The 16,514-nt window shown below is 35.5% G+C and overlaps 1 protein-coding gene across 1 annotated transcript; it reads right to left on the reverse strand.

Moving 5' to 3' along the window:
* Positions 1 to 8,598: 8,598 nt before the first annotated feature.
* Positions 8,599 to 10,347, reverse strand: foxl2a (forkhead box L2a). The gene has a single exon (XM_073817709.1). It carries the CDS (start codon positions 10,157 to 10,159, stop codon positions 9,239 to 9,241), a length of 921 nt encoding a protein of 306 aa, XP_073673810.1. The 5' UTR covers positions 10,160 to 10,347; the 3' UTR covers positions 8,599 to 9,238.
* Positions 10,348 to 16,514: the final 6,167 nt, after the last annotated feature.

Genomic DNA, 16,514 nt, shown 5'->3' on the forward strand with positions numbered 1-16,514 from the left:
TCCTAATCTTATCAGCTGTAACTAAACACACATGACACTTGAAAGGAGCCCCCATGCCTAGGCGTATAATTACAGGTAACATAATATAATATTTTTTTTTTAATTGTGAACCTTGGGCAAGAGGTATGTCATTGTTTGAAAGAGCATTTTTTTTTGCTTCTGAATTAGATTTAAAAACTTAAAGATATCAATTGCAGAAAGGTCTGCGCTAAGGTGGTAAAAGTGGGTAGATGGAAGCTATTAAAAGACTTCCATGGCTTTATTTAAAGGGATAGATTATTTTTTTAAAATGTAGGTAACCAAACAGTTTCTGGTCCCCATTGACTTCCGTGTTTATGTTTGTTTGTTTGTTTTATGGGCGTCAGTGGGGACCAGCAACTGTCTGGTTACCTACATTCTTCAAAATATATTTTTATGTTTAGGTTTGGAGCAACTTGACAGGAATAAAATGACTATCAGAAGAGAAAGGTATAAGATGAAATAAAGCATGTCATCTTCCAATCAATATTCAGCCGACACACCCAGAATATTTTAATGTTTGCTATTATAGATTTTTTTATTGTTGCATTTTGTAGTCCACTAGGGGGTTGAACCACTCAATAATAAGAGTTGTAAAAGTCAGTTAGAAAATGTTCTGTTAGCACAAAGTTTACCGATTCAAAATCATGAAATGTAACAGTCCACTAAGGCGATCCGAATGTGAATCCAAGTGCAGTTTTATTGATAAATTATAAGAATGATACAATAATAAACAGAACTAAAACATAACATAAGCATGACCACTTGTGAGAACTACACTTGAGTAGAACGTGACTATACACTGTAAACAGACTTGACAAACTCACTAACAGCAGGTTACACAAACAAAGTTAGACAAGACACTAAAGAGACTAAAACAAGGGTAGGCAATTTTAGTCCCAAAGAGCAAATTAAATGTCTTCAGGATTACGAAGGCTATCCTCCTTTTTCTTTAACACAGAAGTAAGTCTATGGATGAGACTTCCGGTTCATTAGCCGCTATTGGGAAATAGTGAGAAGAATAACAACGAATTACAATGCAGTAAATGGTAGTTTGCACTACAAACAGTCATAATTAAAACAATACATTAAAATAATATGGTACTACACAACAATTTACAATATCAAGCAGCTAAAAATAGCTGGACGTGGATGAGACCGGAAGCCATAAAATTTACAAATGTCCGTGCCCACTTTTACGGGTAGAAAAAGGTGGATAGGCAGGTTTTTTTTTCAGGGTTGGAGCCGAACTCTGCACAACTGTGCCTCGCTATGACTGAACATGCTTACCACTGGACTAAAAACATTAAGGTTAATACACAGTAGGACTAAAGACTTAAGACACACCTGAAAGTAATCAAGACAATGAACCAATCACAACAACACACACATAGCAAAGGGAGCACATGACAAAACAGGAAATATGACTATGACAAACTTCAAAATAACCTGGACCATGGAGCAGAAGCAGGCCTGGGCCATGGAGTAGTGGAAGTGATGACCATGGATGATTAGGTGGCCATGACAGGGACCACAGAAAGTTTGTGCTTCCTTGGTAGTGACCAGAGGTGGGTACCCAAAATCTGTACTCAAGTAAAAGTACAAGTACTTATGGAAATATTTACTCAAGTAAGAGTAAAAGTAACAATCTTAATAGTTACTTGAGTAAGAGTAAAAAAGTATCTGATGGAAAAAGTACTCAAGTAGCTAGTTACTAGTTACTTCTGATCTGATTGATATGAAGTGAAAACCCTGAATTTCAAACTATTTGGAAAGCTTCCACACACCTCTCCTTGAAAACATAGGCTGAAGTAAAGTATATATAAATACACACACACACACACACACACACACACACACATGTTTGTTTTTGTGAATTGTGGGGACATTCCATAGACGTAATGGTTTTTATACTGTACAAACGATATTTGCTATCACCCTACACCTAAACCTAGCCCTCACAGGAGACTGTGCATATCTTTACATTCTCAAAAAAACGTATTCTGTATGATTTATAAGCCTTTTGAAAAGTGGGGACATGGGCAATGTCCTCATAAGTCACCCTCTCCTTGTAATACCTATGTCATACCCATGTTATTACACAAATTTGTGTCCTGATATGTCACAAAAACACACACACACACACACACACACACACACACACACACACACACACACACACACACACACACACACATATATATACAGGGCTCGCAAAATTTCAAAATCTCTGGTAGACCTTCGGGCAGGTACTCTTCAGATTTTGGTAGCCAAAAATTAATTTAACTAGCCCAAATAAAAAAAGACCAATTTTTTTAAATATAAAAAATCAGATAGGAGTCTAATCAAAAATGTTTTTAATACACAAATACAAGCAAATATCAAGGAAGGAATTTTATTTAATTATATTTATTTCATTTAGTGTTTCTGCAGAATTTTTAAATATTAATTTAAAGCAATTCATGACCCTTTTTAAGATCTGCACAAGTAAAATAAACAGCAATGGGTTTGGACAATGTAAAGTAGAATATTAAGCCATAAAATGGCATGATTTATAATTCAGATACAGTTTCACACAAAAACAAAATATCTTACACTATGGCATTTCATCCTTTATACCATTAAAAGGGATAAATTGAGTATATAATTTATTATATTTATTTAAAACATAAATATTACTGTACTTGTTTAGATTTTTAGAAGGCACCTTAACTTTTTACATTTACAACTCTGTGTTTGCTGCATAAAAACAAGGGTCGATAATTGCAATCATTTGACCATAAACAGCTGAAAAAAAATGTATTTGAAATGAAAAATTGATTCTCTGTCACGCGGGGGCGCTTTAGGAGTGCTGAAATATTACGGTTTCCATAGTAACAGCTGTACACAAAGCAGCATTAACATAGTTTTATCAGGCATGAAATGAAAATGCCAATGACATGTTGTCAGTAACGGAGGAACGGCTTCAAATGTAGCGAAGTAAAAGTAAAGTTTATTCAATATAAATGCACTTGAGTAAGAGTTAAAGTACCTATCTTTAAATATACTCTAAAAGTACTAGTTACCCCAAAAATGTACTCAAGTAAATGTAACGAAGTAAATGTAATTCGTTACTACCCACCTCTGGTAGTGACAAGGAGCATAGAGCATTCAGGAGTGGACGTCATCACCCAACACCATGGGAGAAGTTGGAGCGGACAACGCTACCTCAGCAGGAGCTGTAGTTCAGAAACTCTTGAATGTGAGAACTAGACTTGAACAAAACTTGACTATATATGCAAACAATCTAGGCAAGAGTCTAAAGGAAGCATGAGAGCATACTGTATACACACAAGGACTAATGACATAAGACACACCTAAAAGTAATAGACAGTAAACCAGTCAGAACAAGACACATTAAGCAAAGCACATGACACAATCACATGAGAGAATTATTATTATAAATAATTATTATAATAAAACAGGGAATATGATTATGACAAACTTCAAAATAAAAGACTTTGAAACTGATGTGATGTTGGGTAGGAAATGTTGAAGGTTAGTAGTATCATAATCCTTCTTTTCATAAGACTAATTCTGAATTGTGTCAAGTCATTTAATTATTAAGGAGAGACACTGCAGGTGACTAGGGTAAAAAAAAAAACTAATAGTTATCACATTACTTACTCAGTTGATTGATTGCATGGATAATTGCAAACATTGTATTACAAGTTCTTTAAAATGGTATGTTTTAATACGCAAATGAGGCCTTATTTAATGAAATATGTGCTAATTGGCACACATTTCTAGTACAAAAATCTAAACACTGGATAAAGTCATGTTCAAAACTTGTTTAATTTTTTTGACATATTAGAGTCAAATGTTTTTACAGAAGGAATTATATATTTTGTCACTCCATAATTTAGAAAATACTTAGAACAGGCTTTTTTGGGGGAATAAAATGTATAAAATCAAGCTAATTTTATATGAACAAATCCCTCTGTAAAAACCTTCAGGATATAGACAGGAATAAAAATGTAAAGTTTGGTGTGTGTAAGTGCTACTGAAGTGGATATTAATGGCTCAGTGTAAGAGAAAAAACTCATTTTGAGAAAACGGCCTTGTATTGTAAAAAATATTGTATATTATGTAATATATTGTAACATGTATTGTAATTGAAATCTACTGACAAATAGATAAGGTGCTATAAAAGAAACACTTAACAGTGTCTTTTGGATGTTTTGTTCCCACTGAAAAAACACTTTGAAAGACCAAAATCTCAAACTTGACAGGTGCATGAAAAAACTGTGTTTTTGCCTGCAGTGTTTCCCCTTAAACTAATTGTAACTGAAAGACTAAAACACATTAATGCTGTGATCAACCCGAAGGTATTGATTATCTGCAACTTGTCTGTATTAGCACTTTTTAAATTTAAATGTCATTGTTCATATAAAACCAAGATTGATTGATTGGTTGAAAATCTTGTGTTGACATACTGTTGTAAGGGACATTGGCCACCCGAGGTCATTGAGAGGTCCTTGCATGATTTAGCAAGAATATCTTGTTTTCATTATCTTCTAAAGGAAAATGACACATCATTTATTTTTAGCTGACCATTTTTGAACCTCATTATGGACATCTACATGTTCTTTCTAGGGGGAAGAGGTCACCCATACAAACTCGTGTGTACATTTCCCATTTGTAAACCACTGTGGCATATCATAATACATCCCAATAATAATTCTGGCATAGAGAAGATTATTTGCTGTCGTCTATTGTTCATCAAAGCTAATAACAGAAAACATCACGTAGGGTGAATCTTCACTCCATGCCCAAATGTAAAAAGAGGAAAATGATAACATGAAACCACTCATCTCCACTGACCAAATTATTTTGGATTTGGACAAAAGTCATGTGCTTTATAACAATCGCCGGATTTTGTGCAAATCAAATCTTTGGCTTTTTTCCTGTGTATAGCAAATACAGCTGACCCCTCTCTCCTTTTCAATAGGCTCGGGGCGGTGTGCGCGAGGGCGCTCGTGAAATCCACTGCTGCCCAGTTTAAACCTTTCCCAAAAACCTTGGGAATTCAATTGTGTACCGAGAACTGGGAAACCGACGGCCTGTGCTGTGACACCAGATCAGCCAGGTCAGCCAGCAGGAAACCTTACGACAGTCATAATCCTGTTCGTGAAACGTGGGCGCAAAATCTCAAGGATTAACGCAAGCTCAAACTCTGCGTGCGCCTTTTGATGATGCGCCTTTGTGCGCAATGCTGTCAAATTCTGTTTGTTCAAATATGTAAGAATAATTTGACCCTATTGATTTTGTTAGATGTTAATCAACCCACGACCTAGTAATTTAGCATTCACTCAGAGGTGGAGTATGCAAAACCTCCCGAATTTCAAACGAAATTTCTGAGAAAAAATGATCACGCTCACACAATTTATTACACTTTTGATGAGCCAGCCAGTTTAGCCACAATGAAAACATCCAAAATTTTATTTTAAATCTGAATCGAATTATATGACGTTCAAGTCGTTCATCGCCTTTTTTCTCGCCAAAAAAGCGTTTCTTAACTTTTGACGCAGTTACTGCCTGCTCCACTCCAACAATCCCACCCTGCTCCACCAGAAAATTAATTAGCAACACCGGCTTACCTCCACACGCAAGGACAGCAGGGGCTGGCTCATTCAACCTATACCCTAACACAACCACACAATTACATCGAAACAGGGTGACATACTTTTATTAATGTCTTATTTACTTTCACTTAATATAATTTAACATTATAATTAATATAGCCTATATATAATAAATAAAGTATGATTTGAGTGGATAGTTGCTACAAAGTAGCAGCATTGTTTGTATGCAACTGAAATGGTAATCACGCGATTTTTTTGTATAAAGGTATAAATAGGCCAGCGTGTAATTTCCTTAGTAGGAAAGGTTTAAAGGTTTTTCAATTCGATAAGATATTAAATAGGCTATCAATCAATTTGTGCTTAACTATCTATTAGGCTACACGCTTAGGCCTGCTGCTTTGTTGAGATTTATGTTTCCCCCGGTTTTTTATCGGACTGCAGAGTGCAAAATATTTTCCCCCTTAAATATTTCACTCTCACTGAATTTCATGTGTATAAAGTTGGTTTGTAAATTCGTCCACACAAATGGGTAAACAGTGTAAATTTGTTTTTTAATTTATTTTAATTTATTTATTTCATTATTGTTTAAATAAACGTAAATGCAATATTAATTAATTAATGTTTTCTCATTTTGTCATGTAATACAGTCATAATTAAGTTTACATGTAATTTAGCAGTTATCCAGCAGGTGGCTGCACGTGCCCGTGTTCTTACGATGCACTTTAGACTTCTTTGCTTCGTTGCTTTTGACAAACAGCCCTAAGATTGTTTTATTTGCTAAGGCTTACGATGCTTTTGGGAAACGTAGATATCAATCAAGCAGTAGCCTAATTGTGTAAAAGTAGGCTAGACCTATAATCTGAACAAAAATAATCCCAAGAATATAGGCTTGTTTATGTAAAACAGTTGGTTGAATACAAAAAATAATAAAATGACATTTTTTTAAATGTATATTTATAACGTTAAGCAAAAAAGTATAAGCCCCAATGAGGCCGATTGACAATGGATTTATAATTCAGCACTTTGTTAACAGACAGCGTTTGTTTTTGTTGTTGTTGTATTATTAGTAGGCCTACTATTACTACTATGAATGGATAACAATTGGTTTCTAAAATATTGCAAATATAGCAAAGACAAGTAGATTACTATTATTCTCAAATAATTATAAGGAACTTTTGTTAAAATGTATTATACATGATCTTTGTCCCGTAGATGAACTGTTTTGAGGATACACCTGTGATCTACCCCGTCAAAAAAAAGTTTAAGGAGGCGCAAAGTTTTTTTTTTCTTTTTCCTGATAACATTCCCCGATGCGCTTTTTGGGGACACACAAAATAGCCTATATAGATACCTTTAAAGGGGGCCCACCTACTCCCACTGGCCCTGAGCATCCTGCATGCGGGCATATTATGTGATACACACCTGGCACCTGAAAATGACTGTAGTGGCTGGCGGATGAGGGTGAGGAGACATGAAAACTAAAAACAGTCATTACAGGATGTTCAAACAACGAACAACATTGTGTACCACCATCTCAATATAATAGTTAATGTTTTTTTTTTTTTTTTTTGTTGTTGTTGTTGTTGTTTTTTTACTTTTTCAACTGTTGTTCTTGTTGGTAAAGGTGAAGTAAATTGTGTATCTAGGGGTTTATCAATGTAGCCTATATGTCCATATATTCGCGCAGTCCTACAAATTCTTATCCAAGCTAAAATTGAGTTTGGCCTTTATCATTAATTTAACGAATATAGTAAAAAAGTATAAATAATTTGATTTAAACCGGGAACTTTAAAACGGTTTACTTAACTTTAGTATAGCCTACAAAACATGTTTTCCAGAAACACGGAATGACGAAGTCAGTTCCAGCCTTAGGTTTCACGAACAGAGGAAGTCGGTTAACATTTTATAATAACTCTAATCAATTAATCATTAAGAAACATCATTGTAAAATCTATTTATCAAAGTTTCATTGCATGTCTAATTATTTAAAATCTAGATTAACTATAATTTAATAAACATTAGATATTATGTCAGATGTTTAGCTAATGTTATTAAATGACAGTTAGGCCTATCAAAAGGAGTTATTTTGTTTGCGTAGACTTTTCTTTATGTTATGTAAAATTAAATAGTGCAAAAGCATGCATTTTCTTTAGTAATATGAGGCTTTAGTAACAATTGTAAACTAATCCGTTTCGATTATCGTGGTTTTGCCAAATTTTTTTAGATGAGCATATTCACTTTATTGTATATTACAACAGTCGTGTACTTCTAGTATATACATGAAAGGTGTTTTTATAGACACGACAAAAAAACGACACAATTCGAAAATATTCATGAAATGTTTAAAATAGGCCTATGTTAAAATTATTAATTGTCGACACCACATGCGTCAATATTTTTAATAACATAAACACAATATTTCGCTATTTTTGTAGCGTATGACATTGATTCGACAGGGCTAAATATTTACAACTTAAGCAAAGTAATTTGTCCCCGCAGATTACGCAATTTTTCCTCATCTGCAGGCTTCATTTTGCTTTACGTACTCGCACTCGTTTTTATAGGCTTTGGAATCACTAATAGTTTATATGCTACATTACACGAACGACTTCAGGCAGAGAAATTTGTATAGTTCTATTAGGAAATTCATTCTTACAGTAACTTATCTCGTATAACTATTAAACTCTAAATTACACGCCTGTATAAACATAAAGCAGGTTACAACAAAGATTAAATAATTAGTGAAAGGTCAGAACTGTAGTTGGCTAAACAGTTGTACTTCAGAACATATCAGCTTGTTATATAATAATAATGGCCTAGTAATAATTATAATAATATTGTAATAATAATAATAATAATCATAGTAAATGCTGAATTATGCCGTATAAATTATAAAATCCAAAACCAGTGTTAAATTCACAATGTTTTTATTAAAGAATAAAAACTAGACCTATTAAAAAAGAGAAAAAAAGATTGAAAAGTGCTAGTTAAACATGGCCCCAATGTGTGATATACATTAAAATTATTTACTTTTCTTCTTCTTTTTCTTTTTTTACAAAGTACAAAAATCCAAACTGGCAGTCACGTGCCCTGGCCCCTTATATGAGACCCTTAAACACTGAAACAAGAGGCCAAAACACAGGTGTATACGCTTCGGTTTGTCTACCTGCCCAGAGCTCCACTGTATCCTTAAACATTCAAAAGCAAATAGAAAAATAAAATAGAAAAGGGTTTAGAACCCAATACTTCACTCCAGAGGTACTGACACAATGGATTCAGGTAAACATGAATTGTAATTCCATGATGATTATACCTTCAATCAGCTGGCCATCCTCTCATCTGATTGAACATTTATACACATTCAGAACATAAATGTAATCGAGTCTCCTGTGAAGGAAAAAGTGATCTTTAGTCCCTGCATCAGGCAGGTTTATACGCCGTGCTTCCACAATTTGAGGCTCCAGTAAAAGTTTTTCCTTCTTATCAGTCTTAAATCAGCAGAAAATTATGAAATGTCTTTACGTGTTTTTTTGAAATCGATGGACCTTGTTTTATTGTCTTTTAGCAAGTATCTTGATGGTCTCGTAAAGCCCGAGCTATATATCAATCCGCGCGTGTAGTGCGGAGTGTTTGCTCTCGTGGTCCCAGTACGAGCAGTGCATCATGGAGAGTTCTGCGGGTTGGCGCGAGCAAGCAAACTGCAGCCCTGTCCCGTTACCGGTGGACACCGGAGGGGGTGCAGCTGTGGCGGGGCTCAACTGCTGAGCGTGCGGGAGCGCATGGGGGTGCGTGTGATGGTGGAGATGATGGTGGCTCATGCCGTTGTAAGTGTTCACCATGCCCGGGAGACCTGTGCTCTGCACGCGCGAGTACGGATTGTACGAGGACGGCGCGGACAAACTTTTCATGTTAACGGGACTTACGTTCCCACTGCTTATCTGACAGGAGGTATATGGCATAGGCGCAGGAGACCATGAGTTATTGATAAAGCCTGACTGCAGATATTTGGGCGTGGAGAGGTAACCGTACCCGTCACCGCCGAAGAGAGATTTGCCAGGCTGGAAATGGGTCGGTGGAGGCCTGAACGGTCTCTTCATGCGTCGCCTTCGCCGGTAGTTGCCCTTTTCGAACATATCCTCGCATGCCGGGTCCAGGGTCCAGTAGTTGCCCTTTCGCTCACCGCCGCCCTCCCGAGGCACCTTGATGAAGCATTCGTTGAGTGACAGGTTGTGTCGGATGCTGTTCTGCCATCCTTTTTTGTTCTTCTCGTAGAAAGGAAACTTACTGATGATGTACTGGTAGATACCGGACAGCGTGAGACGCTTCTCCGAGCTCTCGCGGATTGCCATTGCGATTAACGCCACGTAGGAGTACGGTGGTTTCTGGGTCGGGTCGGATTTGTCCGGTCCCCTCTCGGGTGGAGTTTCCTCTTTCGTTCGGTCTTTCTCCGCTGAGCTCGAGGTAGTGTCCATGAGTATCATGCCGTTATCTTCGGGGCCTGGGTAGGTGGCCATCATTGCGCACACAGACCTACACCAGAACAAAATCGTGGACTAATAAAAACAGTTCAGCAATGCAGACTTGTCTTGATGACAGTCAAAATCGTCAGACTACAATCATGTAAAGCGTTTCTTCCTTCTTTTTTGTATGTGCACAGCTTAATGTCAGCGTTAAAAGTTTTGCAAAGCACTTGCGCTTCAGAGTTTCTCCTCAACTAGACACACAGAGAAGGAGGGCAAATTGTGGTTTGGTTTTTCCTTAAGCCCGCCTTTTCTTTCCTTCACACACTCCCTCACATTCACACATATTTGATGCGGTAGGACATAAGCTTCCTGATTCGTATGCCTCGAAAGCGATTTATCTTTTTTGCTTCATACCCTTTAAATTCTGAACTATGTCTCTCACCACAACAATTGAACCAACAACTGGAAACCGACACAGTTTTAGAAGACATAATTAGTTCGTATAACAGGTGCAGGAGCCGAATTTATACAAGGATCTGCACATTCAAACCACTTTTAAAATCAACCAGCCTTCACCGTCAAATAGAAAACGTGATTTAATGAAAAAGGAATTATAAACTAATATTTAAAAATAATATAACAAACGGACATGTTTCCTAATACTAATTAAGAGTTATATTAGTAGCAGTAGTTCTCCACCTATTAGCTTGAACCTTATTTGCCATTTTGTTTTGCTCCTACAATGTTCCTTTAACTTTATTGTTTTCATTATCTTTTTTCTTAATTGGCATTATGTGACTTGTATGTAGCGCTGTTGTTCTATATTTGGCTCCGAATTGTTTTACATTGTTTTTGTATATTCGTTAGTTATTCCCAAGATACTTTTGGACTAAGCGTTTGATTTTGCATTAAAGCTGCCTGTTCTGCTGATATCCAATTATAAGCATGTCGCTTTAAATAAGAAAGTGTTAGTCAAGAACATGGGTCCAAATGTAAAGGATAATGTGACAAATTACTCATGTGGGATCTGTTTTAGTAGATCACATTGCGCCAAAATATTTATCTCCATTACACAGACTAGCCCTAGTGTGTGTCATAAGGGTCTGGATCTGAATAGAACGGTGATTGTAGAAAATGTTATTGTATTTACCTGGATATGAAAGAACATGCATCTTCCAGCAACAACCATTAGTGCATTAGTGACTGATTTCTGGATATGTTATGATGTTAGTGGCAGGTTCAGTAAATAAATTATGTAATTATTACATGAAACTTACGCGAATGTAGCTCACTAGAGAGGAGCAAGTAACAGGTTGCATGTCTAGTTTACATCTAATTGTAACAACTAGGCTACATATTTTTAAGTAATGAAACCAAATTTAATAATTAGCCTTATCATTATAAGCTAATCTATAGAGCTATTTTAATTAAAAAACACACACATTGTTTTAAGCTATGAAGTATTATAATCGAGTCTTATAATATACTATAACATTCAAGTTTTAAGATTCGACAGTATCCATTGGACAAACCGCCGTCGACACACAAATTCTCATTTCACCTAATTCTGCTAACATTTGCAAACACGTTCATTCCATAACAAGATTATTAAAGCAAATATTCGTTAATTAATGTTAACTAGCCTGTTTGACGTTTGAGGAAATTAATGAGAAAATTCACTTGTTAGAGGTGATTTAGAATTGATGAAATTACGAGTATAATAATAGAGTATTCATTAGAATTCACCGTCACAGGTAGCCTATATTTAAGAATTACAATTGTTTTTAATAATCAAAATAACATTTCTGTCTCTAGCATCTCAGTTTAACTTTTTGATCATAGCCCTATGCAATTGAAATTAACTAATTAGGCCTATAACAAATATTATCGTCCGTCCGATATATAGGCTATATATATTTATGCTGGTTGAATATAGGTAGCTAAATGACAAAGCAATTGGTTTTAAAAATAATACCCTGTCATGACATTTCAGGAATGTTTACTTTAATTAGTTAATAAGCTAAACAGATTTTGTTTCATAAAATATTCCCCGAAACAATGAACAAATAACATATTTTCCACCAAGAGAAAGAAGAACATGTTTTTCTTTTAAAATAAATATACACACCATTCATCAGATCCTAGCTGTAAAAACTCACCAGGGTTTTGATAGCCCTCAACACAAGCCAAAGATTTTGAAAGATGGCAATAAAAATGCTCTTTCAGGTGTGAACAAGATCCATCGTTTGTCACAGGCTCAGTGAGGAAAAGAATAGCGAGTGTGTGTGGAGAGGGAAGGAAGGAAGAGGGAGGAGAAGGAGAAAAGGAGAGAAATGTAGAATGCAGAAATTTGTAGTGCGTGCTTAAGTATACGCTCTGAAAGACAGAAATTCCCGTTCCCCGCACTTTCTGAAATCGGGTTGAAATATGAGGTCAATTGTTTAGGCGTGCGGGAGGCACGTACACGTCTGTTTCATTATATTATGAGGACATTTCACAGACTTTCATTGTATTTATATCACGTTTTTATATTATTATCTTTTCTGTTGCCTAACCCGACCTTTACCCCTAAACATAACCCTCACAGAAACCAGAAAAAGATTTGATTATAAACATGATTTGGCCGATTTATAAACCCTTTCAGTTTTTCAGTAAGGTCTGTATTACTTATCAGGACATTTTTAAACGTGAGGATATTTTTGGCCTCAGTCAAACCATAGAGACACACCTATGTTTCTGTAGGTATAGCCTATTTATGCCATTAATTAGATTTTTATGCAGGTATATTTATGCCATTAATTAGAATTTTAGGACAATAATTACCCTTACACTAATGCAATTGTAATGTAAGGAAGGATTTGTTTATTTATTTATTAATTTTTGTGTGTGCACGCAATCATTGTCTCAAGTGTATAAAAGTCTGGAGATTTAATATTGTCTTATCAAAAACTTGCTAATTGAGCTCAGTTAAAGTCTTAATGTAGCAAAGCTAACGTTTGCAAGCTGTCGATGTCCTTACATATAGCTAATTTTCTTCTTTGTGTGCATGTGAGATGTGAAAATTGAGGAGCGGAAAGAGGGATTAAGAGGGAGGGATGTTCTTCTGCTCCTACTGAGACAGGTGGACATCATCAAAGGAACACACACACACATAAACAAATCTGTCTTTGTGTGTACGTTTGATCAGTCTACAAAAATGTAAGTCAAAATAATGTTACACATTAAAATAAACAAATGGATAAAAAATAAACTTACTAACTTACTAAGTGAAGTTAACATATCTTATAACACAAATGCATTTACACGCATGATCAGAAAATGACAGTTTCACAGCTGACATGTTTAAATCCTCAAAGTTAATGGACCAAAAATGTGTAGGTTTAACTCAGGTGAACAAGGTGTTTGTATGATGGCGCGGTCTTTACCTGACACCCCCATGCCCTGCAGTTGCCAAGCTACCAGAGAATGTTCTTGGCAGTACAAAAGCCTACATGTGGGTGGCTATGAATTGTGGGAGATCTTATCGCATCATGACTCCATGACAACAAGAGACGTTAATGCAGCCATGACACTGCAACCGTGTCACACAGCTGTTGGACTTTTTACTGTTGTCGTACACTCATCATGCATTCATTTTTCATCTTAATAATTAATGTAGCTTTCTCTCTGCTAAAAGTGTCTCGTTTTGGATCCTGGCACACAAAAGAGTGCCTATAATGGTTGTGATGCAGTAATGGTGTGAAAATACTGACATTGACATAATACAGATTAACACTCCTGGCATTGAAGTGCTGGAGATTTAGTAATGATGTGACAGAAAGCACTAATTCATTTGAGCATGTGGAAGTGATTAGGTAAATATATTTGTGAAGTGGACGTGTTATAGTTGTGTATCTGGTTATAAGAGTTCTTATTTATTTGCAAATGTGATTGAAATGGTGTGTGTATGTGTGTGTGTGTGCGTGTGTTTGTGTGTCTGGTCTTTGCACACAGTGTGGAGTAGCTTCCTGCAGGAAAGAAAAAGTAAAACAGGACGTCTTCAAATCCGCAGGGAAAAGGATTCAGAACCTGTCTCGGACCTCCACACACCATCTCGCTCCTTTCATTCACTATATCCCTCAATCATTCTGTCTACCCAGATCTTTATGCTATTCTTCAGAATGCAAATATCTATTATGTCCCATGTCCTGCTTTAATTTATGATAAAACTGTGTTCCAGTGAGTGATGCTCATGTGTACCAGTTTAAACAGTGATACAAAATTTGGACATTTTAGGTATAAAGGTTATTATGTTATTATTAAAGGTGATTACTCTCCTTACTTTACAATTAATGTATCTGACCACCAAACTTGATAGATTGGTGTTGGTAACACTTATTGCTTAATATAAGGACCAATTCTTACTATTAACTAGCAAGAATATTACTAGCTTACTGTCTGTTTATTAGTACTTAAGCACATATTAATGCCTTATTCTGCATGACAATATTTTAGATCCCATAAACCTACCCAATACCTAAAATTAACAACTACCTTACTAACTATAAATAAGCAGCAAATTAAAAGTTTACTGAGGCAAAACTTGTAGTTAACAGTTGAGAACTGGATCTTAATATATCAGCACTCCTGGAACACTACTTGTTATTTTAAAACCTGAAACTTGGAAGCATTTGAGGCAACCATGGGGCCAAAGAGAGGGACACTTCTAAACGTGTTTAATAGCTGTGATATTTCACAGTGGAATCATTAGTGTTATCTTTAACACTGTCCTCAGAATATGTGTAAAAAAAAGGTGCTAAAAATAAAAGAATATGTAAAAGAAAGTGTAGGCTGTTTTCCTTGTAGAATAATACTTTAATAGTGTTTATTTTGAGTGTTTATATGCATAATCAGCCCCAGATGAGGATTGTTTACTGTGGACTCCTGGCAGATGAGAGCATTAACAGGTAATTGTCTAATCCCTATAGTCTCTTTGAAATTGGGCTAAAGTTTCATCTGGTGTGGGTAATCCTGCCTGGAAATCCTTATACTCTAGAGCAGAGTTTGGAGGATCAAGCTTTGTGTCTCTGCAACACAAGAAGTTCACATACCAGGAGGATCTCTAGATACAGATGACGTCCATTGCTCAGTACATTACTGTGATATCATACTCTGTAATTTCAATGTTACAATAAATAAATAAATAAAAATAATTATTGCCTTAGAAAAATCTAGTTAAGGTTTCTCACTATATTCAAGTTTACTTAGAAGCCAATTTCTGAAAAGTTCAGTATACAAAGTAATCTTCTTTGTAACATTCTTCTGAGGCAGTATGTTTAGTATGTTAAGTATAAGATTAATAAGATAATAAGATTTAAAGTTAACAATTTGAAATGTACTGTGTAATGCAAAGGTACATTCCTCCACTTGTTAATTTTTTCTGAAGCCATCAGGCTGCATTATTTCAACTTATTTCATTTTTGTACCCATGATTCTTCAGAAAATTTTTAATCAATCAGAGAATCATTACAAGAAAATTGCACAAAAAGAAAACTGCCCACCCACTCTCATGATGAAGCACTGCAAATTATATCATTTTTATGTCATTAACAATGCTTTATTTATGACATTAACAGTGCTTTGTGGAATTGTAGTTTCTTCCCTCATTAAGGCTGTTAAATACACAATATTGTACATTTGTCTTTTTGTCTGCTTTTCACATTTTTGCTTCAAATCAAAGTTTGCAATGCCTCACCCCATAGCTGTCTGGCTTGGTTGATGGCTTATAACTCCTAAACAAAGGCTTTTAATAAAAAAATCTCTAAGGGAATAACAATAAGAAAGTGCAGTAAACATAAAGCTACTTGTGCTACAAACCAGAGTGTTTATGATAATGACTTGAAACAATATAACAACAAATTGCAGCAATATAAAGTAGCAAGTAGTGGTCTTTACTAAATAAAAGCAAAAAACACTCTAGTACAGTACAAGAGTACAGTAAGCCAAAGCGTAAACTGAGAACAGACATAGAACTGAACCAAACACACATGCACACACACATATATTCATTTGTATATGTGTGTGTGTGTGTGTGTGTGTGTGTGTGTGTGTGTGTGTGTGTGTGTGTGTGTGTGTGTGTGTGTGTGTATATACAGTCAGGTCCATATATATTTGGACACTGACACACTTTTCATAATTTCGGCTCTGTATGCCAGTAGAATAGTTTTAAAAATGATACAATCAAGATGAAATTGAAGTGCAGACTTTAAGCTTTAATTCAAGGGGTTGAACAAAAATGTAACATAAAATGCTAAGGAATTACAACCATTTTTATACACAGACCCCCCATTTTCAGGGGCTCATAAGTAATTGGACAAATAAATATAATCATAAATAAAATGTTCATTTTTAATATTTTGTTGAGAATCCT

Source organism: Garra rufa, chromosome 14 (genome assembly GCF_049309525.1).
Source record: "Garra rufa chromosome 14, GarRuf1.0, whole genome shotgun sequence".
NCBI lineage: Eukaryota > Metazoa > Chordata > Actinopteri > Cypriniformes > Cyprinidae > Garra > Garra rufa.

Coding starts and splice junctions, on each gene's coding strand:
- foxl2a (XM_073817709.1), bottom strand. CDS start 10,159: ATGATGGCCACCTACCCAGGCCCCGAAGATAACGGCATGATACTCATG.